At 45.6% G+C, this 26,039-nt stretch overlaps 1 protein-coding gene across 1 annotated transcript in view; it reads left to right on the forward strand.

Moving 5' to 3' along the window:
- The window catches only part of TMEM130 (transmembrane protein 130), a 46,905-nt gene extending 25,845 nt beyond the window's left edge, over positions 1–21,060 (forward strand). The window contains exons 5-8 of the mRNA XM_083153163.1: positions 685–769; positions 4,173–4,375; positions 6,854–6,975; positions 18,229–21,060. Coding sequence (XP_083009289.1) covers positions 685–769; positions 4,173–4,375; positions 6,854–6,975; positions 18,229–18,414 — 596 coding nt within the window. The 3' untranslated portion in view covers positions 18,415–21,060. The remainder of the gene's footprint in view (positions 1–684; positions 770–4,172; positions 4,376–6,853; positions 6,976–18,228) is intronic.
- The last annotated feature ends 4,979 nt before the right edge of the window (positions 21,061–26,039 follow it).

Consider the following 26,039-nt stretch of genomic DNA (forward strand, 5'->3'; position numbering starts at 1 on the left):
GGGTGCCTTGAAAAATTCATGGAGACCCAAAGGGTGCCTTGGACTAAAAAAGTTTGGGAACCACTGCCCTAGTGGTTAGTAGGGCATGAAATACCGCCTGTTGGCACCTGTCGGCTTAATTTGAAAAACTAACCAAAATAAGCATTTTTACTATTTCCAGCTATCAATATCTTGTCTTGCTTTTACAGAAAGTTGGAGAATCTCTCTGACAGTAAGGGTTACAGCATTAGTACAACAGAAGCCAGTGTCCCTATCCCCAGCCAATACTTACTATTCAGGTGGAGGTGGAGCTCTCTTTTAACACCCCTTTTCCTCCAATTGTATTATCCCAGGTTATTAACGGGGCAACCTGGGTCCAGGTTTTGTGGGAAAGGGTCTAAGAGAAATATCTTGGGTCACGTGATCTGGGAATCAGACCCTGGTAGCTAACAGTGTTGAACCCTGGAAGGATCTGGTTGGCCTGTGGTGTACACGGTTGACCTGGGTCCTCCGACCCAGGTCGCACTTAAAGCTTATGGAAAGGCGGATCACAAGCAGAGGGAGGAGCTACCTTTAGTCTTTATATTATATATGTGACCTTGCAAAGAAGCCTATTATGTATATAAAGAAAACTGAATGAATCCTCTGGTACTTGCTGATTTCCCATTACAGATGTCTTCAAATGTAGTTTCTTCTGTTTTTCAGATGCTATAAGCAATATCACAATTACTGGCCCTACAGAGACCACCATCAGGCAGAACTTCAGTTTGTCTTTGCATGTCTTTGGCAGGTGAGCACAATTTATAACATTACATATCATGTAGTCATCATTCTATAGGGGAACGGTCCCACACCACGGTCTTCCTGCACCAGGTGCGAGGTCTCTTACACCACTATTCTGAATTCGCAGCCCTCTGAATTGGGCCCTAAGAACAAAGGCCTTGTATATAAAATCACATTCTATAACAAGGTGCGTGGTTGGCACGAGACCCGAGTCAACAACTCACTTCTGAAAGTACAGTATGACTTTACTTGTCTTGTGCCTTGTCCTTTCTTCCTTCCCCTTTTGGCATCTGTCAACCCATAGACATGTGACAATGCACTCACAAGAATAGTAATTGTAATATGTAAGGCATCACATGAAAAGGTTGTTTAGAAAAACCTAGAAAGTCTTCTGGAGGAAAGTGCCAAGTGCAAAACATTTACAGTATATATATATATCAGGTCTCTCATGTGGGCGGCTGGGGGTGCGGCAATGAAAATCACTGATAATTTCAATACTGCAACATTGCAGTTTTTCCCTGCGCCCTTCTGCAGGGTGCAAGAAAAAACCTGGAATGTAAAGGTGCCCATACACTGAGGCGATTTGGTCCGATTTCGGCCGATTGCGACCAATAGGATTAAATCGTCCCTCCCTGACATGCCATCAGGTCCGATGCGTGGTCCCGTGCGCATCAGACCCGACTAGGTGGTCGCACCGGCAGGCCGTCCAACCACCCATTCTGGGACCTCCCTCCTGGCGGCGAGGCAGGCGGGAAGCAGGGAAGCATGCGATCCATCACATGGGATCGCATGCGTCCCTGCTACCGGAAAGGTCTCGGCGGTTCGCAGGCTGTCGGGTGTCCGTACCCTGCTGCGAGACATCGCAGCAGTGTATGGGCACCTTAAGTTGTTTTGCGAGGTCCCTTTCAGGACACCAAAACTGCACCGCCATCACTGCTATTTATAACGTGTAAAGAAATTATGCTTTTGATCTTTTAAAGGTCTGACTTGTTGTGGTACAGATTCTAGTATTGCTTAATGACAATGGCTAATTTGCTTTGGTAAATGTCATGCGGCTGATCAGATTTGCCAATGCTATATACATCGGGACACAATGCTAGTTTTACATGCACATCAGTCCACCACTGGTGGTCGTCTGGAGTGTAAAGTTCCCCTTGGCCCGGAGGGCGCAGATGGGGGAGGGCTGTGGCGGCTGCGTGACATCACACGTAGCTACTACAACTCGCGGCCAGAGGGCTGAAGGTCATGTGTGAGGGCTTCGCTGTGGAACAAAGTGCACGCTGTTTGTGGGTACATTGCGGTTACCTGGTGAGTGGGCGGACCTTGCCCTGTAATGGGCATCTCCCTTCAGTCTAGCGCAGGCTGAGAGTACAGTAGGGGCAGAATTGACCAGTCTTCAAGGCAGTGGTTTATTGTATGGATGATCACATATGTGGTGTTACTTTAGGGTCCATGTACGTTAGCAGAACGCACATGGTTATAATGTGAATAAGCCATAAATGTGAATTGTGTATAAATATTTATGCAAGGCAAGGCAGTATTCTGCAGTGTTAAATAGAAAAGCAATTAACTATGCGATTAGTAATTTTTTTTTCTTCCCATAGTTAATCCCCTCTTCCCAATTTGGCGTCTTCTGTATTAAAGCAGGTTACTGACGGCTGGAGATGTATTGTTAGCATATAAATGGCCATGAACAGGTTAATCAGCCAATATTTTTAAACATCTGGAGGAAATCAAATATTAGCAGCCTAGCAAACAGGTCTGAATGAGGCACAAAGTTTGTTTCTCCTGTCTCAGGACAAGCCAAAAATGAACAAGCCTACGAGTTGTTACTATATAAACCCCCCACCCCCTGGGAGTGCGAACTAAATTGTCGGAACCAACTTTAGGCGCCCTCTAGTGACTGACGTGAAAACATTTGAATACAGTCCGAATGACTGCTTCTGTAAAAGACTAACATAACCCTGTGTTGTGCAGAACACTGCAGAAGGGTTGCGTTCAGCAATATATATAGTACCGGTGCCAGGATGCCAAACATAAGGATGCAGGGCAGGGTAAGGTTAGATCGGGGAAGGCCAGACCTTAGGGCACATATTATCCGATTTGTCCACTTTTCACCCGATTTCTACGGACCAGGCCAAGAAATTGAGTGAAAAGTGGCCAAATTGCATGTGCTTGACATCTGATCCAATGCGCTGTCCCGTGCACATTACATTCAGAGATCAGACCTGCTTGCATGTTCAAACTCTGACTTGGACAGCCAATCAGCAGCAGGGAATGGGATTTCACGTGATATATCACATGCAAAAAGACCACATGCTATATATTGCATGAAATCCTGCCACCCGGGTGACTCGAGGGGGATAGGGTGCAACTTCTTCATGGGAAAATTCGCAGCAGTGTATGGGGGCTTTAAAATCGGGGGGATAGGCTGTCTGGAGGGGATTAGGTTTCAGTGGCGAGGTGTAGGGGTCAATGGTTAGGCAATATCCGGAAGGGCTAAGGTTTGGCTCAGGCCAGGAGGGTTAGGGTTTAGGCGGCGAGGTGCAGGTGTTTTTTGTTAGGCACTAGCGGGAAGGGTTCGGGTCAGACTGCAGGGAGGGTTAGGTTTAGGAGGTGAGGTGCAAGGATTAAGGTTTAGGCACTAGCGGGAAGGGTTAGGGTTTAGGTGGCGAGGTGCAGGGGTTTGTGTTAGGCACTAATGGGGAGGGTTAGACTGCGGGGAGGGTTAGGTTTAGGTGGTGAGGTGCAAGGATTAAGGTTTAGGCACTAGCGGGAAGGGTTAGGGTCAGGCTGCTGGGAGGGTTAGGTTTAGGTGGCGAGGTGCAGGGGTTTGGGTTAGGCACTAGCGGGAAGGGTTAGGGTCAGGCTGCGGGGAGGGTTAGGTTTAGGTGGCGAGGTGCAGGGGTTTGGGTTAGGCACTAGCGGGAAGGGTTAGGGTCAGGCTGCGGGGAGGGTTAGGTTTAGGTTGCGATGTACAAGGGTTTGGGTTAGGCACTAGCGGTAAGGGTTAGGGTCAGGCTGCGGGGAGGGTTAGGTTTAGGTTGCGATGTACAAGGGTTTGGGTTAGGCACTAGCGGGAAGGGTTGGGTTTAGGCTGTGAGGAGGGTTAGGCACTAGTGGGGAGGGTCAGAGTTAGGCTGCAAAATAATGAATTCATTATACAGATGCTAATAATGGTTGCACGCACCTTTACCATAAATAAGGGTCTGATCCAGATAATGACTGACTCATCATCTCTTGTGTTCCTCCATCTGTCTCCATGTCTGTCAGTGGTCTCTGTGGCACTTATCAGGGCCTTGTCTGGAAGTGTATACAGACTCCCAAAGTTTGGTTTCATTCATTTATTGAGAAATACTGTAAGTGATGCTTTCTATACTATATTATACTATACTACCTTTCTCTTTCAGTCCCCCCTTCACTGTTTGCTGGCTCATAAAGTCAGACTGCGTGTCTTTGGATGGAGAAGAGTGCCGCCCGCTGGTGACAAATCACACCACCTACATTATAAAGCACAGATTCCAGTCTGCAGGACGTTATTGCCTGAGTACAAAAGCCCAGAATGAAGTCAGCCGGCAGCTAGTCCATCGCAGCATTACAGTTGATTCCGCAGGTAAGACATGGGTTTAATTCTGCAGATTTCTACAGCGCTGATACAACACTGACTTGAAAGGACACAAAGCGCTTGTGGATCGTATATTGCATTCCTGTCACTACACTTTTAACGGTATATGTCGACACATATTGGATCGACATGCATTGGGTTGACCACTGAAAGACGACGTGGCTTAGGTCAACAGGGTTAAATAGTCGGCACAAGCACTGCAGGTGGGGCAGATGTAACGTGCAGAGATTTAGATTTCTGTGGGCTGTGTTCAAATGGAAATCTGAATTGCAGTGTAAACCTAAAGCTGTTCATCATTTGTGGGCTACATGCAACAGCAGGGGATGGTATTGGGATCCCGGCGCCTGGGATGCCAGTGGCCAGAAGACATGCAGCGGCAGCCCGATGGTCAGGATCCCAATATATTTTAGATAAGTATGCTAATCCCACCCCTAACCCTCCCCCATCCACATCCTAACCCTCCCCTCATAGGGCCTTAAGGTGCCCACAGACGCTACAATTGTACGGTGCTATGCGTTTTTGACTGTGCAATGGTTCTATACAATTTTTCTTCCAGCTTGCTATGAGATGTGCACTTGGATGGATGTGATGAACCCATGTTTGTAATGTTAAATTTCAGATGTAGTCTAAAAAGTACGTGCAGCACGTACTTTTTTAGACATACAATATCGGGCTCCAGGGAACATAAACACCATCCAATAATTGTACATAAGATGCAATTTGTGCTTAAAAAGTACAAAACGCATTTGATAATTGTAGCGTCTGTGGGCACCTTTATTCAGATCTGAGCTCAGTACAAATTTGTTTGGAAAATGGACAAATGCTTGTGCACTGCAGGTGGGGCAGATGTAACATGTGCAGAGAGTTAAATTTGGGTGGGGTGTGTTGAAACTGAAATCTAAATAGCAGTGTAAAAATAAAGCAGCCAGTATTTACCCTGCACAGAAACAAAATAACTCACACAAATCTAACTCTCTCTATACATGTTACATCTGACCCCCCCCCCCCCCCCCCCCGGACCCCCCCAATGCAGTGCACATGGTTTTGCCCATTTTCCAAACAAATTTGTACTAAACTCAGATCTGAATAAAGGTGCCCATACACGTTACAATTATTGTATACAATATCACATCTCATCCGATCTCGGTTTTGCGATGAGATGAGATCTAGTACAAAAAGTATGTGCAGCATATACAATAATTATAACATGTATGGGCACCTTTAGGCCCTTAGTGCCCAACACCCACCCACCCACACACACACACCCACCCCCACACACACACACACACACACACACTCACTCACTCACTCACTCACTCACTCATTAGGGATTCTGACATCAGCATTCTGACAGCCGGTATCCTGACTGCTGGTAAGATGACCAGATCTCCAGAAGCTGTATTAAGTATATTAAGACTATATAAGACTGCAATAAGCCAGTGAACTGTAATTATGGGGGTGTCAACGTGGAGAGGAATACATTTCTAACCAATCAGCTCCTAACTGCTACTTTCCAAACATTCATGTTTGAAAGTAAAGCAAGAGAGCAAGAACCTGTGCAACACCATTCAGGTGGGGCAGATGTAACATGCAGAGAGAGTTACATTTGGGTGGGGTGTCTTCACACTGAAATCTAATTGCAGTGTAAAATGCAGAGATACTTGCCCTTACTAGCTTTACTTCCAACTTAAGGGACATACACACGGAGCGATTTTGTGCTATTTTCTAAGCAATCTGACCAGATTGTTTAGAAAGTAAGCACAGATCTCTCTGTGTGTGTGTCCCGAGAGATTAAATATCTCCTGCTAACTAAGTCAGTGCATGCAGTCAAAATCTAGTCAGATTGCTTAGCAAGTGACTGCAAATCTCTCTGTGTGCACAGAATGAGAGATACTGATCGCAATCTCTCATTCTGAACCACTATCCGGCCTTTTTTGCTTAGCAAAATCGCTTAGCACAATCTCTGCATGTGTATGTGCTCCCCACTGGGCAATCTGGACACAGGGAAATCACCTTCCCTAAATAGCTGAGCAAAATTTCTTAGCACACATCTCTACGTGTGTATGCCCTCAAGAATCAGTCGTTTACAATTGAGCAAACGGCCACAGATCAGTAGATCTCAGCGGTGTAGCCAGCAGCCTCATGTGGCCATCAGATGTACTGCCACCACTTGTATATCCCTTTTGCCACAACTGACAGCCAATACAGTGTCCTAGCCCTGTCTTTGTAGTGATTTCGGACATTTTCATCTGTCAACAGTACTAGATTTTGATGTTCGTTTTAGGAATGACAGCCAGCATTGCTTCCAATGTTATCGCTCTGACCTCTTTTTTATTTGAAATTGTTAGAGACCAAAATTTAATAACCATAAAATCTATGTGATTTGTCAGAATGAAGCAGTGTTTTTTCTGTGTTAAGGTATTGTAAGAGGGAACTATCCTGACACCACGTCTTCTCCCCCCCCAGGTGTGCACCCGCTCTGGTTTGTCCTCCCTTGTTTTTCCTTCATTCTCATTGCTATCTGCTTCATCTTCTTCACCTTATCCAGAGCTGGCGGTATTAGCGCACATCAGAAATCCTTGGTGGAGGTAAGTTACCCTACTTAATCATTAGCACTTTGTGAATATAACCATGTTTGATTTAATGTACCCCCCTGTATTTTAAAATAGATTTTATGCACCCTAACTAAGCCACCAGGAGCAGTGTAAATGGGACCTTATCCAAATCCACAGTGCAACCTGGCATTTGCGGTGTGAAAGGGGTATGTCACTAGCTACAGCATCTGAGGGTGTGATCTGTACTGCAAACTAGTTACCAGGAAACAGAATATGCAGAATGGTTTTGTTCAGTAGTAACCAGATAACTGAGTATGTACTGATATCATAGCCTCCAGATTATATTATTTATCTTCTACAGAATACAGTACAGTAAATCACAGATAATTAGTTCCGTATTATATATTAGTCCCCAAAGAATGGATTCTGATTAGTATACTACAGTGGCGTGTGGTGAGGACAGTGATTTGGTGAGGCACCTGCCGGCTGTGTTGCGAGGCCAGGCTGCGGGGCCAGAGGATGTGCAGCCCGGGCTAGTGTAGGTGTGACTGAGGAGAGCTGGGACCAGGGCGTCGGCAGCGGATTTGGGGCTGCAGTGGACCATGCAGCTGATCCGGCAGGTCAGCAATATCCCCTTCCCCAGGGTAAGAGGATCTGATGCCTGGTGGTCTCATCTGCCTCAGTGACAGGAGCGTCTTTCATATGAGCAGAAAGCATGTTCCTGTCACTGAGGCACTTTTAAAGGTGCCTCTTATACAGCTTTTTTATTTGCTTTTAAAGCCTGCTGCATTTGGTTTAGAATAATACAAACCATACACTTATGACATTTAATATATGTCATAAGTATTTTATTTGTATTATTGTATTATGTTAATCATTAATGACAGGGGAGGCACTGCCTCCTCTGACTGCACGTTCCTGGTATACTACCTACCAGAAAGAATTTATTTTTGTATAATAGACACAAGAAAGGCTCTATATTGTACATTACTCAGGTCATTAGACATTACTCTGCATTTTATACTAGGCATACATTTTGAATGCATTTTTAATGCAGTTTTTTCAATTATAGCAATTTATTCTGACATCTGAATGAATAACTTGTTCTGTTACCAAAATCTGTGAATTAAACAGATTTTGGTACTTACCTGAAAACCCCTTTTTAGCTGATTCCTTGGGGACACTGGAGAACACTGTGGTAAAACTGGTGCTTGAGGAGTTTGGTCACTTATGCCTGGTACACACCAGGATGACTAGGGCCCAATCCCCTCAATCTAGATCCAATTCCGACCAATTGGATGTAGATTGTGTGGTGATTGGGCCCTTTTCTGTCCTGGTGTGGACCGATACCGATCCGATGCGCGGTCCCGCGGGTCGGTCGGTCGTTATTCAGATCCTACCTGCTGCAGGTAGGATCTAAATAAGGACCATACTGCCGGGTGCGGGTCGCACCAGGAACACACAACACACCCACCAAAAGGGACCTGGAATGAGGCAACCCAGAGCAACAACCACAAGTAGAAGTCAGGAGTGGAAGGGTGGGAACCCAGTGTCCCCTAGGGAATCAAAGAAAATAATTTATCAGGAAAGAACCAAAATCCTATTTTCTCTTTACTTCCATGGAGGACACTGGAGAACATTGGTAATGTCCTAAAAGCTGCACATCAAGTGATGGAAACACTAGACTGCTGAGTAAAGGACTCTTCACCTAAAACTAGCAATGCTAGAGGCAAAGGTGTAAACTCAACAGAAAATGTATAAAGGCTTGCACAGAGGATATGACAATATTACCTAGTTATATGGAACAGGACCTATATAGACAAGAACAGACCTACTGGTCCGCAAGATCTCCACAAAGCATAATTTAGGAAAGGAGGATTCAGTTGGAGCCACAAATAAATATGAAATCTGAACACCATATTAATAAGAAAAGACCCTCTCTCAGTAACACCGTCTTGTCAAGGGGGAATGTTAGATGGGAACCTTTGCTTTATGTACAACCACCTTGAAGAAGACTCAGGGTGTGGGCTGACAAACCTAAGGCCCTCCTGTAGGTGGTCTTCCAGCTCACAGCTGAATCGACATTAGAGTGTCTGAAAAGTCACATTTTGTCACATTAGTTTTGCCACATTAGTAGTGCCACACAATAGTAGTGTCTCCCCGCCACCAATCCTTCATCTTCTGCACTCACCCAGGTAGTTTGGTCACTTTACAATATAAGTGTAGTACTGGTTAAATTACAGTTTTACCTCAGGAAACATAAGCCTTGACACTCTTAATTAGCACTATAGACCAATGATAATAGTGTACTGTAGATCGCAAACTATATTTATGAGGCACATATAGGACCTTATTCGGTACTCTTTACCTAGAAGGGCGCCCACGATTTTGATCGTGGGCATCGTAAGGGAAAAAAATTGTGTCGGTCGCATCGCATGCGACCAAAAAATCGCATGCGATGCGACCGACGCGATGACCGCGATTTCCCATAGGGAACAATGTTAAATGGCCCACAAAGGCCAAATAGGCACCCTGAAGTGTGAAATGGCCCCCCCAATTGTTAACGCCACCCCACGATGAACGTCAACCCGAAGCGTGGCGAGCGCAGCGAGCCCGCGAGGGGCAGCGGTACGCGTCCTACAACCTTTTCATACCCCCACTATCCACGTCGGCGTGGAGTTGAGAATAGAAAGTGTGGCGAGCGCAGCGAGCCACCGAGCCCGAAGCGTGGCGAGCGGACGCGGACACCTTCACAGGTATACGCGTCCCCTCGCGGGCTTCACAGGTGTCCGCGTCCCCTCGCGGGGCTCGCCTCGCTGCGCTCGCCACACTTTGTATTCTCAACTCCACGCCGACGTGGATAGTGGGGGTATGAAAAGGTCGTAGGACGTGTACCGCCGCCCCTCGCGGGCTCGCTGCGCTCGCCACGCTTCGGGTTGACGTTGATCGTGGGGTGGCGTTAACAATTGGGGGGGGGGCATTTCACACTTCAGGGTGACTATTTGGCCTCTGTGGGCCTTTTAACATTGTTCCCTATGTAAAATCGGGTCAATTGGGACATTTAACATTGTTCCCTATGGGAAATCGCGGTCATCGCGTCGGTCGCATCGCATGCGATTTTTTTGGTACATGCGATGCCCGCGATGGGCGCCCTTCTAGGTAAAGAGTACCCCTTATTCTAGTCCACATGCAGAGCTGCGAATTTTGCTGCGCTGCGTGTGGATTTAACGCCACCCGCCGCTCACACTGCCGCCTGCCCCCCCCCCCCCCCTGGTAATGTCAGCTGCCTGCCCCCGACAGCCGCGTATTGTAGTAAGCTAAAGACCTTAAGGACATACCCCATCTCTCTAAAGGTGCCCATACACTTTACAATTATTGTATACAATATCGCATATCATCGCATCTCGGTTTTGCGATTAGATGAGATATAGTACAAAAAGTATGTGCAGCACATACTTTTTGTACTAGATCTCATCTCATCTGATCTCATGGCAAAACCGAGATGCGATATTGTATACAATATTGTATACAATAATTGTAAAAGTAGTTGGAGATGAAGTACAGTGATATCTCACAACTGACTTTGTAAGGAAGTGCTCCAAGGGATGGAATGAAAGGAAAGAATAGGAATAGATCTCCTTTACACCTGCTGTTTTCCAACAGTGTCCCATTATTCTATATACCTGGGTAGTCCAGTGAGGGAATAGTAAACGGTGGTCATTCTGAGCAATATTTCGGTCCGATCCACGAGCTCAGATTACATATCACTCAGTGTGTACTCAGTTTAAGAATCCAGTTTAAGAGTAAACTTGCTGCAGATGGCGGGGTATAGGAGAGGAGGAACCTATGTCAGAACTGAAATTCCTAGTGCCCAGACCCCTCCAGTTCCAATTATAGCCCAGTGCCCCAGTGTCCCCCATTGGAAAAAAAGACTTGTTCAGTTAAGGTAGTGTTCCTTCTAGGAACTAGGGCGGGCAGGGCGGGAGGGGGTCGGCCGACGTCACTGTTTTGGGTATGCCCGGGCCGCCGAAGTCACAAAAGAGGCTTGCCTGGGCCACGTCGTGACGAAAAGGGGTGGGCCCGGCCGGCGGCGCCACGTAAAGTCACGCACAGGGGGCGCATCCTGGCCACCCGGACGGCTGTACACTGCCAGGGAAGTGCCGGGCATCGCTAAGTACAGCGACACCGGGCTTCCCGGTCACAACAGAGGGGACAATGCAGGCTGTTTTAGCGGGGCGCTGCCAGAGGGGCAGGGCGCATTTTGCACTTTAAAAATGGGGCAGGGCACAGCACACCGCTAAAACAGCCTAGCGGGAACACTATAATGTATGTTTTTGTAAATAATGTGAAGTGTTTTGGAAAGAGAGAATCTTTACTCCCATACTATATACAGGAACATTTTATTTTTATGCCTTTCACAGTCTTTTTTATTTAATTTTAAAAGGTGAACACTGGCCTAAATGATTTTTTATTCATGTTCAATATTCACTTCCTGCGTATTTATTTTATTTTGTGCTAACACAACTCAATACAATTAAGCTCCATGAGGCTGGAAAATTAGATGTTGCATTAATGCATAATTTATTTACTCTTCATAGTCACAAGCTATTAACTTGGCCTCTCCAGTATGGAGCAGTGAGTCACATTTACCAGAAAAGCGTCATTCCTCTGCGTACCAACATGATTCAACAAATAGACCATTGAACAGAGGAAATAATACAAAATTGGCCACAATAGCTGAACTTACAATTTGAAGAGAATTACAGGAGCGATATATAATTTCAATGCCAGCTATTTGTCCCTGTCTCTCCACTGCCCAGAAGTGCTTTAATGGTTTTTAAGATGTGTTTTGTTGAGTGAGAACGTTCTGGCTCTGCCGATAATTACAGCTGACGTTTCATGAGACAATGCCCTGATCTTTCTGTCTGCAGGGGAACGCTGGTAGTGTACACAGCACGACACGTTTGTAGTTATGATACTTCCGTTTCTGTGAGATGAATGAGAAAAATATTTCACAGCAGCTGAAACTAATTTACACTCACCGTGTGATGCCCAGAATAAGACAGGACCCAATGATAGCTGGGATCACACACTAGCATTCTTAGAAGAATGGGCTTTTGTACTGTATGTACCTAGAGGAAGCGCTGGGTATCAAAATAAATTGTAATGACGTCAGTTTTCGGCAAATCACAAAAGTACAAAGAAAAAAATATATCTAGAAAAAAGGGTAAAGAATATAACGGTAGTGTTTTTCCCTGAGGCTTAAAGGTCCATACACACTGGGCGACTGTGCCCAGTGTGTATGGACAGCGATGATCGCATTCAACGCTGGGGGTGGAAGCCGCTCAGTGCATACACACTGAGCGGTTTTCCCCTAGGCCGGTTCCGACGGAGGGGAGGAGGACGGCGTTGCATAGTGGAGCGCTAAACAATGCCGTGCTGAAAGCTGCTCCTCTGCTGGTATAACCAGCAGATGAACGGCTTTCCCGGCGATGTTGCGGGAGCACGCAGCAGCGCTCACCACTCATCGCCGGGCCATACACACTGGGCAGCTTTGAGCTGAAAGCTGCTAAAACCTGCTGTTTTGAGCGACTTTCAGCTCAGTCGCCCAGTGTGTACGGGCCTTAACTCTGCAACCCCTAACTTTTGCAGGTGTGGCCTTACCTCAGGTGGCTAGAATCTATTAGTTGCAGATGGGGATTATTATTTGGATTGCAACATACTGTAGCTCAATTACTGTAGCTCAATTATTTTGTAATGCAGGTAATGCATACAGTGAGTGATCTAGTATCTAGAACAGGGCTGGGCAACACCGGCCCTCCAGATGTTGATGAACTACACATCCCAGCATGCCTTGCATCAGTTTCAGCATGGCCACATAGCAAAACTAATGCAAAGCATCCTGGGATGTGTAGTTCACTAACATCTGGAGGGCTGGTGTTGCCCAGCCCTGATCTAGAAGATACTGTAGGTCAACCCAAAATGGTCAATAAATTGACATGTAAAAGGTGAAAGGTTAAGTGCTGAAGGTCAACAGGTCAACAGGAAAAGGTAGACATGTTAAAAAGGTCGGCCATTGGCATGTCAACCTTGCCGGATCACCAAGTGGCATACAATGCCAGATCACCAAGTGGCATACAATGCCGGATCACCAAATGGCATACAATGCAGGATCACCAAGCAGCATACAATGCGGGATCACCAAGCGGCCTACAATGCAGGATCACCAAGTGGCCTACAATGCAGGATCACCAAGTGGCATACAATGCCGGATCACCAAATGGCATACAATGCCGGATCACCAAATGGCATACAATGCGGGATCACCAAGTGGCCTACAATGCGGGATCACCAAGCGGCCTACAATGCAGGATCTCCAAATGGCATACAATGCAGGATCATCAAGTGGCATATAGTGCAGGATTACCAAGTGGCATAAAATGCAGGATCGCTAAGCTGCATACAATGTATACTATAAATGGAACCTAGTTGTAATTTTCCTCCTGGCCACAAACCTAGGTGTGGTATTAGGAATAGCACTGTCTCCCGTAGGCAGAGTAAGTACAGTATGTACATTGCATTGGGTAGAGCAGCCAAACACTCTGACTCTGCCAGAGTGATTCTGGCTACTTAAAGGCTAGGCTTTACAAATGACCTTCCATGGGAGATACCAGAGTAACATAAGTACTGCTCCACCAAACTGGATAATTTTAAGCATATAAAGTACTTTTTTTCTTACAATGCTGCCACAAGCTGTAAGCTTAGAACATTTCAAGTGGATCCTGTCAGTGTGTGAGAGGTCCAAACTTACCGTTCATATTCTGGGCGAGATTTATTGTGTTTACCGTTTTTCCGAAAATGCGATTTTTGCTCAAATCGCCCTGTATCGCCATTTTTTTAAATCGCTTTTTTTCCAGAAATCGAATATTTAATGAGGTGTGTATTCCGGCATGAAAAGTGCGAGAAAGTGCGATGTAGGGCGATTTTCGGGATGAAAAGTGCGATTTTTTTAGTCATGAAAAGGTGCGATTTTTTTTAAAATGTGCGATTTTGTGCTAAAAAAAAAATTGGCGTGAGGTCCCCCCTCCTGTACATAACCAGCAACGGGCTCATTGAGCCGGACCTGGTTCCAAAAATACGGGGGACAAAAAGCGTAGGGGTCCCCCGTATTTCTGAAACCAGCCCCGGACTCTTGGACCGGTCCTGGTTCCAAAAATACGGGGGGCCAAAAAATCTGGGGGTCCCCCGTATTTTGAAACCAGCACCTGGCTCCAACAGCCCGCAGTGTTATGCCACAGCCGGGGGACACTTTTTACACAAGGTCCCCCGGCCGTACCATGAGCACCGTGGATGGTCAGCCTTGGACGGGGTACCTGGAGGAGTGGGGACCCCCCCAATAAAGGGGTCCCCCCCCCAGGCTTCACCCATCCAGGGCTGAAGCCCGGTGCTGTCACCGGCGTCCCTGGCCATTGGACGCCGGCCTGTTATGGTTAAATTCACATTCCTAACATTGCTTAATACAGGAGAACTACAAGTGCCAGCAGACATCCCCCACATGCTGGGACTTGGAGAACCACAAGTCCCAGCATGCGGGGCATTAATGGGCCCGCTGGGACTTGTAGTCCACCTGTAAAAAGAATGTTACAATAAAACACACACACAGAAAAGTAAAACTTTATTACATACACACATCCACACACCTCACTTTTACACCGCTATACATACCGATCCAGGATCCAGCGCTGAGAGCGTCTCTGGCTTATGTGTCTCCATGGAGACGCATAGCTCAGCCAATCAGGGCTGAGCTATGCGTCTCCATGGAGACGCATCGCCCAATCACACTCTCAGCCTGTGTCGCGCTGGGACAGCGCGACAGAAGCTGTTAGCTGCATCGGAGGAAGCCGGTTCAGCCCGCTGTCAGTGCGGGCTGTCCGGCTCTGCTGCAGAGAGACCAGCGCTGGATCCTGGATCGGTATGTATAGCGGTGTAAAAGTGAGGTGTGTGGATGTGTGTATGTAATAAAGTTTTACTTTTCTGTGTGTGTGTTTTATTTTAACATTCTTTTTACAGGTGGACTACAAGTCCTAGCAGGCCCATTAATGCCCCGCATGCTGGGACTTGTGGTTCTCCAAGTCCCGGCATGCGGGGGAGGTCTGCTGGCACTTGTAGTTCTCCTGTATTAAGCAATGTTAGGAATGTGAATTTAACCATATCAGGGCGGCGTCCAATGGCCAGGGATGCCGGTGACAGCCCCGGGCTTCAGCCCTAAACTGGTGAAGCCTGGGGGGGGGGGAACTCCTTTATTGGGGGGGTCCCCACTCCTCCAGGTACCCCGTCCAAGGCTGACCAGCCATGGTGCTCATGGTATGGCCGGGGGACCTTGCCCGCCCCGTATTTTTGGAACCAGGACCGGTCCAAGAGTCCGGGGCTTGTTTCAGAAATACGGGGGACCCCTACGCTTTTTGTCCCCCGTATTTTTGGAACCAGGTCCGGCTCAATGAGCCCGGGGCTGGTTATGTACAGGAGGGGGGACCTCACGCCAATTTTTTTTATTACTTTTACACATATTTTACCAAAGAACCATACACAGATCACAATGATCTGTGCATGGTTCTGACAAAATCGCCATGTTTCTGACAAAATCACCAGTCAGGATCAGGTCTATTTTTTTTTTGAACTTTAGACCATTTTTTTGGGCGATTTCCAAATTCGCATCTCATTAAAAATGCGAATTGTATCTTTTTCAATGGGGAAAACATCTGGATGCGAATTCCGGAGTTAAAAAAAAATCGCACTTTCAGAAAGTGCGATTTATGCCGCAAATCGCCACCCATTAAATAGTCGATTTGGGAAAAAAAATGAAAAAACTGCCGTTTTTGCGATAAAAATAGCTAAAAACCCAACATCGATCTCTAATAAATGTCACCCTCTGTCTCTGATATTCTGTACGTCTGCTGGCAGCATGGAGAGGGATTGTTAATATTTGTGAAGGCGTGAAATGGAGATAAGCAATGTGTCAGATTTTTCTAAATAAAAAAAATCCCAGCTGTGTTCTTGGACCTCTTGTTCTGTAATAAGCACAATCAGTTCCAAACTCCAGCCTTGCCGAGTGATCAAGGCTTGGAGGGAGGTGGGATTTTGTTTTCTACCCATTTTTGGTCCTGGAACTGTTGGAGGTGACAATTTACGTGGGTGGGAATAAATATGGCTTTTTGCAGAAACTGACACATTGCTTTCCATTTTCTGCCTCAATCCCAGTAGGAGAAGCATGAAGCATAAAATAAAGTTTTTCTTTTGAAATGGAATATAACCCACAGTAATTTAAACATGTTGTTAAATATCTAAATAAAATAACACATAATAATAATAAAATAATAGTAAAGGTGTGTACACACGGTCAACATGCCGTGCGATGCGAGTCCCGATGCGATCTGATCGCATCGGGACTCGCATCGCACGGCATGAAGGAGAGAAGAGGAGAGGACACGATACCTGTCATAGGGTGCCGTGCAGGGGCACAGATGGCATGGTGCTCTGGCACAGCAAAAGCTTCCCCCCACCGCCCCCCATGCGTATATCAGAGGCCACATCCCCCCGCCCTCCTCTATACGGCGGACTTCCGGGACCGGGTCACTGCGCTTCAGCGTTCAGCCCTGCAGCCCCAGGAGAAGCCCCCTCGCCACCGGAGCTAATGTGAGTAAAGGCACAAAGACTATATAGTGCAGATCTGCACTATATAGTTTTGCCTGCCCTCACTATGTCGCTGCCGATTTGCGCTCACTTGGGAGCACGCATCGGCAGCGCATCGGGCTCACAAGCCCTGTAAAGTACACAATCGGTATGCGATATAGCTTCCGATGTGCACTATATCTGCAACATCGGAAGCTATATCGTGCCCGTGTATACATACCATTAGTTAAAGTATATATTTTTATGTAATATATTTCCTTTATATCCTAATTTATACAGATGCATGTACAGTACTTTGGGGGTTATTCAGCATCAGTCATAAAATTGCTAAAATCGCAATTTGGTGATTTTAGCAATCCTGCGCATTAACGCATGTTGCAGCGCACATGCGCAAGGACTTCAACTGTGGATGCATTCTGGAGAATGCAACCACAGCATCCATGATGGTAGGGGCAGCAACACGGAATTGGGTGGTTGGCAGCGCAGTGTTGGGTGGGCGTGTTCAGGCAACAGAGGTGTGTCCGGACCGCTGTCATAGTGGTTTCATTGACTTTGTGGCATCACACACAGCCGCTGTGACACGGAAAATGGCGGCCTTACGTCTGCTTTCACAGCTAGGCTTCGAAGGCAGGGGGCTACCCTAGTTAGGCGTGCACTATGCAGTTCTGCCTTACAATAGTGAAGACCCCCTTTATGTGCTGCTTATGATTGCAGCTTTGGTCCAGTTACCACTGCTGTCTTTTTATCAGCTGTATTGTTCAGGAGCTATGAAATGATCATTAAATAATCGTTTTCCTTGATTTTAGATCTAAGTATACATTTTATATTGGTGTGCCAAGGCCAGGGTCTATGCAGACTTCCTGGCTGCGGCAGCGTGAAAATGCCGGCCAGCCTATGTAACCTGAAGGCTACCTCAGATGATTAATGTTTTCGCAGATGATTTGATGCAGCTTGCAGGTGATTCTAATTAGAGAATAAATAGTTGACTGGGAGCGAAATCCCAGAAAGTAAGAATAAATGGCCATTGCAAATGCATTGCAAATCTTGGTGCATTTGCCGATCCATTCACAAATCCTGGAAGAGTGTTTTCCATCTGTGTAAGTCTGAGACTTCAACTAGTCTGCAAAACAGAGATAGGCTGGAAGTTGTCAGTGCTGACGCCAGAGAACCACCTCAAAAATGTCTTGGCACGCTTATGTTTTTTCAAACACACCCAGAAAATGCCATCTTTCTGCCCATGAATGCTGGCTTCCTGTCTGTCAAACTGCAACTGCTATGCGTTGGCGTATTCCATAGTTGTTCGATAATAGCTCGATTTGTGTCATCTCTAATTACTAATGCTGAATCAGGCGCTAAGTACGGTACTATACTTAGGCCCCATACACACGGGATGATTTCTGCCCACCCTACATGCTGAGCAACGTAGACTAATCATCCAGGCCAGCGATAGAGGAACTTACTGCGTAAGTGATTTGCTGCTGATTTATTGTGGATTTTATTGCGGATAGATGTTTATTGCTAATGAGTGTGCTGTGACTGACAAGCTGATAGAAAACCAGATGAATGATCTAATAATCATTTCCCTTTACTTTGCAGGTGGCAGATTTTGATTTCTCTCCAGTTACTGAGAAGTATCAGGCACTTCCAGACTACAAGGAACTTCCTGCAGGGAACCTGTGCTGTTACTGCGTTACTGACAGTAACCCAGAAGGAGAGCAGCACACAGAAACGCAGCCTCTTTTACATACATTGTCTACACCAATTAGAAGTTACATGCTGTGACACTGGTTTAATGCTGCTGCTGCTGCCTATTTAATGTTGCCTTAATGAGCTCAGTGATTGACGTGCAGCTCAGTATTGTACACTCGGAACTTTACATTGTAAATGCATTAAATATTCAGTACAGCTGTGAATGTGACAACAAGATGAGATTAGGGACACCCAGAGCATTTCATGGGCTTCAGTACAGGTCGGTGTGCAGGAAGCTAATTGCCAAATTTGAACTCACAGTTAGGGTTAGTAAGGGGAAATGGCAGTGAAGGTCCCCACACACGGTGCCATGGTCGGATGCGGTTTGAACTTTTTAGTTTGCGTGTTGTTCACATTGCACCTTGTTTTTTGGGCTTGCGAGCTGAAAAAGTGCAGACAGTACTTTTTGTACTACTGTAGATGGCATCACATCTAGTTCAAATTGCACGCTGCTGTAGTGTATTGCACGCGATTTGGACTAGATGTCATACGATCTAGTACAAAGTGCATGAAGCACAAAACGTACTGTGTGTGGTCACCTAAGAAGCTCACTAGAATCTAGCACAGATCCTTGCAATGATTTTTATTTTAATTACTTATATGTTATACCCCTTTCACATTGTAAATGCTGCTCAAAGCGACCTGGCAACTGACATCATATTGGGGAGCGGGTGGCTGACGTCATACGGGGGCAGAGAGGAGGCAGCACTAAGGTGATGCTGCTGCTGCTTCCTCCATCACTCGACCTGGTTAACCATTGACACTGCCCAGGAACCCGGGTCCGACCCGGCAACAACCCGGGTAATTTTTGCGGTGTGAAAGGGGTACTATAAGTTACCTGCAAAAGGTCACCCACAATGGATCACATCAGTGGCTGTTGTCTCTTTTCCCACTGCATACTATCAGACCACACAGACAGTTGCAAAGGGTGCAGAGAATGCAGCTGCTATGGGGCCTATTGGCTTGGGGTGCCCAAAGGTCAGCAGGCAATCCCCTGCACCGCTTTGTATTATTTTTTTTAATTATATTAGTGCGCCGGGAGCAGTTTGCCAGGTGGGGATGAGTAGCACGGTGGACAGGGGGTGAGTAGCTTACCGGATGGGGGTGAGAAGTTACCGGATGGGGGTGAGTAGAACGCTGGGCGGGGGTAAGTAGCTCGACAGGTGGGAAGTGTCGCGCATGGGTAAGCCGGGGTGGTGAAGATGCTTGCAAGTTAGATAGACTCGCGAGATGAAGGTGTCATCATCCTGGGAGTCAGGACTGTACGTCCCTGGCGCTGCATATGTCAGACCCGGCGGCTGCTGGCTAGAGAGGAAGACGGCTGTGTTGGCCTCAGTGCAGAATCATTGTTCAGCAGTGTGACTGTGGTGTGAGTGTGAGAGACGGAGTCCTGCAGCTGCTGTCTGGTGAGCTGGGCAACATGGGGCTAATGTATAATAAGAGCAGCTGATGATGATATTAATATAAGTTTAAAATGTTTTATCTACAGATTTTTTTTTATATATATATATATGTTTCTAACCTATACAGATGCAATGTTTCCTGAGACGAGCTGTTCACAGTCGGTGACCGCTTCATTAGTAACTAATGGAGCAATCACCAGCTGCAAATAGTAATAGCCGAGAATAGCATGCCGCGTCTCAGGAAACATTCACATGGCTGCATCTGTTGTATACTGTAGGTTACAAACATATATTTCAAAAAGCATATCACATGGCATTACAAAGCATATTCTATATAATAAGATGAAGAGTGTGTGTGCATGTCTGTGGCACTCAGGGCCGCCAAGTTCGGCAACAAGATACCTCTGGGCCCGGTACTGTGCACCTTGAAGCCGTTTTTGGGAAATTTCACCAAACACCAAAATTCTCTTTGCCTTGATTGATTGATCTGGAAAAAAGATTGACGATCTGGGAAACAGATGGTACAGCAACAACACCACACCCAATTTCATTGATGTCTATGAAGTATGCTGAGTATGAATGCAAACACATTCTAAGATTATGGTGGAGGCTTTCAACAATTAGGAATGATTTGGGATATACATATACCACACATCGCACGCACGTACACATTGAGGGTTATTCTGGTTGATTTGCAAGGCTGCCCTGGCTCTACCCATTCGCAAGCGCAATTTGCACGCAGGGCATGCGAATGGATGTTACACATCCATTTGCAGTCCAGGGAGAAATGCCCACATCTTTCGATGGTCACCGACCATCGAAAGATGTGGTGCGTGCACGCATATAAAAGTGACTTTCAAGTCACTACATAAGCGTGCACGCTGGGAAGGAAATGGGCGGGCAGCTCACATCCGGTGATGTCAGCTGCCCGCACCCACGTCTGTCCTCATTAGCATGATCACGCCCATCATTCTCATGGGAACGCCCATAAAACGCTGGGCGTTCCCATATGCTAATGGGGCCGCCCCCACCGCCCGCTGCCCTGGGTGCGTGCACCCGGCGACCAGTGCACCTCCTGTAGAATTAATACCACTAAATATTATGACCAGTTATTTATATAGCGCACACATACTGTATTCTGCAGCCATTCACATCAGCCCCTGCCCCAATGGAGCCTACAATCTATGGGGCTAATTCAGCATGGATCCCTGATCAGCAAATTGCATGATTATCGGACTACTGCTAATCGCTAACTCCCCTAAGTGCCTAGCCCTAACCCCCCCCCCCCCTCCCTGCTGCCATCATCCCCCTACCCTTCCGCTACCCTGTCCTTATGGAGTGCAGGGGGTCCTTTCAGAATGTTGCTATGGGGCCCATAAAGTTCTAGTTACACCCCTGTGCACATATTTGTCACTTTTAAAGATCATAGAACCTTTTATGAGCTGAATTGTGACTGGCCCTTATAGATCCACTCTAGTGTTCTATAATGCCCTTGGCTTGTGTCAATGAACATAATATGCACTAATATAGGTGACAATTTCTAGCCACATATATGATTTCCACCACAATTAAAACCAAACAAGATTTGCACTGTAAGCCAACATCAAGGGGCATTGTCATAGAATGTGAAACTAGGATATATTCAAAATGATATAATGTAGTGATACAACGTTACTAACATGGGAATTATTGTACTGTTGTAACCATTATAATTATGCCTTTGGGCGACGGCCCATTCATCTGATATTGTACAGAAGTTGTAAATATGTGATGACTAAGATTATAAACTTTGAAGTAATGGCTGAATGTTTTCTTTTAAATGATACTGAATCTAGTGAAAATCTCGCTGAAGGCGTTCTCCATGGGGTAGGTTTTTGCGGCCTACAGTTTGACCAAATTAAAAGTATTGTATTAATCAAAATGTGGATTACTTTTGGTGTTAGGAGACCTTTGTTAGTACTCAACTAACATAACTATAATCTGACACTTATCATATAGGTAGTCCTGGTTCTGGGTGTGGATCGTATTGTCAACCCAACTTAGGTCAACAGTCATTAGGTCAACACCGTTTGGTCGACAGGCAACTAGGTCGACAGGGTTCTAGGTCGGCATGGGTGAAGTTTGACATGTGTCTAGGTCGACATGGGACAAGGTCGACATGTGTTTAGGTCGACAAATGCGTTAGGTCGACATGGGTTAGGTCGACATGTCGCGAGGTCGACATGTTTTTTTTTTACCCGAATGGGCACAGTTGGAAGTCAACCGCAGCCCCTTGCATCGCTCGCCATGCTTTGGGCACACTATTTTATTCTCCACCCACGCCCAAGTGGATGGTAGGGCATGAAATATCGCCTGTCGGCACATGTCAGGTCAAAAAACAGTGAAAAAACCCATGTGGACCTCCCGACCTGTCGACCTAATCCATGTCGACCCAACGCATTTGTCAAAGTAAAACCATGTCGACCTTGTCCCATGTCGACCTTGTCCCATGTCAACCTAGACACCTGTCGACCTTCATCCATGTTGACCTAGAACCCTGTCGACCTAGTTGCCTGTTGACCCAACAGTGTCGATCTAATGACTGTCGACCTAAATCAGGTCGACAATACATTTACATTTTATTATGTCATTATTAAACACCATTGTGTGGGCAGGAACAAAATGTTAATAGACATTGGGGTAGATGTACTGTATGAAGCAGTGATAAGGGAGGAGAAGTGAACCAGAGGAGAAGTGGCTCCTGGCAACCAATCAGCACTGAAGTTACATCTAATATTTGCATAATATAAAATTATACAAGGCAGATGATTGGATGCCATTGGCCACTTCTTCTCTGGCTCACTTCTTCTCCTTTATCACTGCGTCATACATCTGCCCCATTGTCTGGTATTCAATTACCCCTGATCACTGATCAGGGGTAATTGTCTCGCCGGTGGACTATTCAGTTAGCCCTTATTAGCCGTTGTGTGCTTCAGTTTATCAAGGATTTTGTTTCATCTGCCAATCTGCTAAATTTGATAGTCTGGAAAACATCGGGAAAAATTGCAAAATAGTTCTTTTTTCACACCCAATTTTGCTTTGGGGCAAATTGAATACCGGCCATTGTCGGCAGGTTCACAATGTCAGCAACCACTGTGTGAACTTGCAAAATGTACACACTGACATGTGCAAAATGGTCGCAGCCAAAAATGTTGACAGTTACATAAGGTCGACATCCAATTTTATGCCTAATCCTACATCCTAACTTTTGAAAAGTCGATGTTTTAAGTGTGTAAACCTTTCAAATGTTGACATTTTGAAAGTGTCTACCTTTTGCAGGTGTTAACATGTTGGATATTGACATTTAAACCATGACCTTATGACATCAAGATTATAGTGGCAACCTTTTGACTGTCACCTTGGAGATTGAAGAGTGATAAAGTGGAGAGAGATAAACTACACACCAGCTCCTGTCATTTTTCAAACACATATTTTTCAAATATGGCAGCTAGGATCACTTGATCATTCTGAAGGTCCATACACACTGGGTGATTTTGAGCTGAAAGCAGATCAGTTTTGTAATTTGATCTGCTTTCAGCTCAAAAGCCGCCCAGTGTGTATGGGCCAGCGGTGAGCGCTGATGTGCGCTCCCACATCATAGTCGACCGCCGGCACTCATCCTCTCATATCACCAGCAGATGAGCGAAGGGGTGGGTGGCTTTCCATAGCGTCCTGCTCTGGAAAGCCGTCCACCCCTGGAAATATCGCTCAGAAGGGTGAAAATCGCTCAGTGTGTGTGCAGTGAGCTATTTTCAGCCCAGCGATTTCCCCCCATCATCATTGTCCATACCCGCTGGGCAAAATCCCCACTGTGTAGGGACCTTTAGTACATCTGCTCCATAACCCCTTGTACAGTCTCTTTTGTGTACTTGGCAATGTAATACTGAAACTACAGTAATTAGGATAGAAGGTAAACATTGGTTAAATTGACACAAAGTACTGTCTTAGGAACAGTAGACTGGCAGTATTTTCTCAGATTTCACGTAACACACGTAAACAGGGGGCACATTACATTAGTATGCAGTTTACATATTGTACCCAAGTGATACATTCCTACAGTTCCCTGTATCTTAGTAAACTGGACGCTGACATAGCAGAGCAGCATAACAATGCAGATAAAATCTTCCTAATAACGTATATTCTATTTTCCTCTACATTAAGTTTACCATACTATACGAAGAAAACTATTTTTATTATTTCTCACAATACTTAGAAATGTTTTGGATTTTAAAGTACTGTACGTTGATGGTATTAAATGTTCACTGCTTAAAGCACACCTGTCACTTTCACACTGAGGTGGCAGCCATTTTGTGAGACGAACCTGTAGTCATAAGACCATGGACTAATACTGTAAGTCAGTAGCATGGTTTGACATTCCTCAGTAACTTCTTAAGAATGTTTATCGGTACTTATGTAGTATCTGGGCTTCCGATTTAGAAATCGGATCGCATCGCATCGCATGCGACCAAATCGTATGCGATGGTCAAGATTTTTCCATAGGATTCAATGTTAAAATGGTCTGAGTCCATTTTAACATAGAATTCAATGGGAAAAAGGGGTCCTTTTCCTTTCCCCACTATCCAAGTGGGCATGGAGTTTGATATAAACCTGTGGCGAGCCACCGAGCCCGAAGCGTGGCGAGCGTAGCGAGCCCCGCGAGGGGACACAGAATACTTTTTAAGAAACATGCGTCCGCTCGCCACGCTTCGGGCTCGGTGGCTCGCTGCGCTCGCCGCGCTATATAAAATCAACTCTATGCCCACTTGGATAGTGGGGAAATGAACAGGACCTTCTTAACATTGAATACTATGCAAAATCGCATCGAATCGCATCGCATCGCATCTGATTGTATGCCTTAAGGTAAGGCATACAATCACAAAATCGGACGCCCAGATACTACATAAGTACCTGTTTATCAGTTCATTAAGATACGGGATGTTTCTGAGATTTTCATTAGATTAGATTTACTTTATTGTCATTGCCCAATCAAAAGTACAAGGCAACACAATTTAGTTTTTCTTCTAATCAAGGCACAGAATTTGACAATAATAAATATAGTATTACTATACAATAAAAATTAAAATTGAATAAAAACTAATAAAATGAGCAAAATGCAGAATACAACATCGAGACAGCTCTAGGAAAGAAAATATTCCTCATTCTACTAGTTCTAGTCCTGAGACATCTACGGCCTGATTCTGGTTCACTTGCCAAAGCAAATTCTCTAATGGACACAACCATGTGCACTGCAGGTGGGGCAGATGTAACAGGTGCAGAGAGAGTTAGATTTGTGGGCGTTATTTTGTTTCTGTACAAATACTGGCTGCTTTATTCTTACACTGCAATATAGATATTAGTTTGAAGTAAAAACTCCACCCAAATCCAACTCTTTCTGCACATGTTACATCTGCCCTCCTGCAGTGCACATGATTTTGTTCATTTGAGAAAGAATTTGCTTTGGCAATTGAACCAGAATCAGGCCCCTAAAGTGTCTTCCAGAAGGCAACAATGTAAAAAGTTCTTGTGCCGGATGAAAGGAATTATTTATAATATTGCGAGCGCGACGCAAACAGCGCTCCCTCTGAACATTCTCATTGGATGGAAGGGAAGTCCCTATAATATGCTGAGCAGTCTTCACCACTCGCTGTATCATAATACGCTCTGTGACAGTACTGCTTCCATACCAGACTGTTACACAGTTAGGGCCAGATGTACTAAGCTTTGCAAAGTGATAAACCACCAACCAATCAGCTCCTACCTGTCATTTTTCAAACACAACCTGTGACACAGTTACAACCTGATTGGCTGGTGGTTTATCACTCTCCATTTTATCACTTTTTAAGCTTAGTACATCTGGCCAAAGTATATCTGTAGACAGTAAACATGTCCACGTCGACCTTAAGCTTGTGTCAACCTGTCAGTGTCGACCAGGGGTGTGTTGACCATCCTTAGGTGCCAACCTAGACATTGTCAACCCAGGGACAGCATACCGTTCAAACTGAAATCTAAATTGCAGTGCAAACTCTGCATAGAAACAAAGTATTTCACCCAGATCTATTCTCTCTGCACATGTTACATCTGCCCCACCTGTTGTGCAGCATGGTTTTGCCCATTTTGAGAACAAATTTGCCCTGTGATCACATCTAAATTAGGCCCCATATCCATTTAGTTAATAAATAAATATATATGTATATATATATATTAAACGTCTGACTA

The sequence above is a fragment of the Crinia signifera genome, chromosome 7 (assembly GCF_055691185.1).
Source record: "Crinia signifera chromosome 7, ASM5569118v1, whole genome shotgun sequence".
NCBI lineage: Eukaryota > Metazoa > Chordata > Amphibia > Anura > Myobatrachidae > Crinia > Crinia signifera.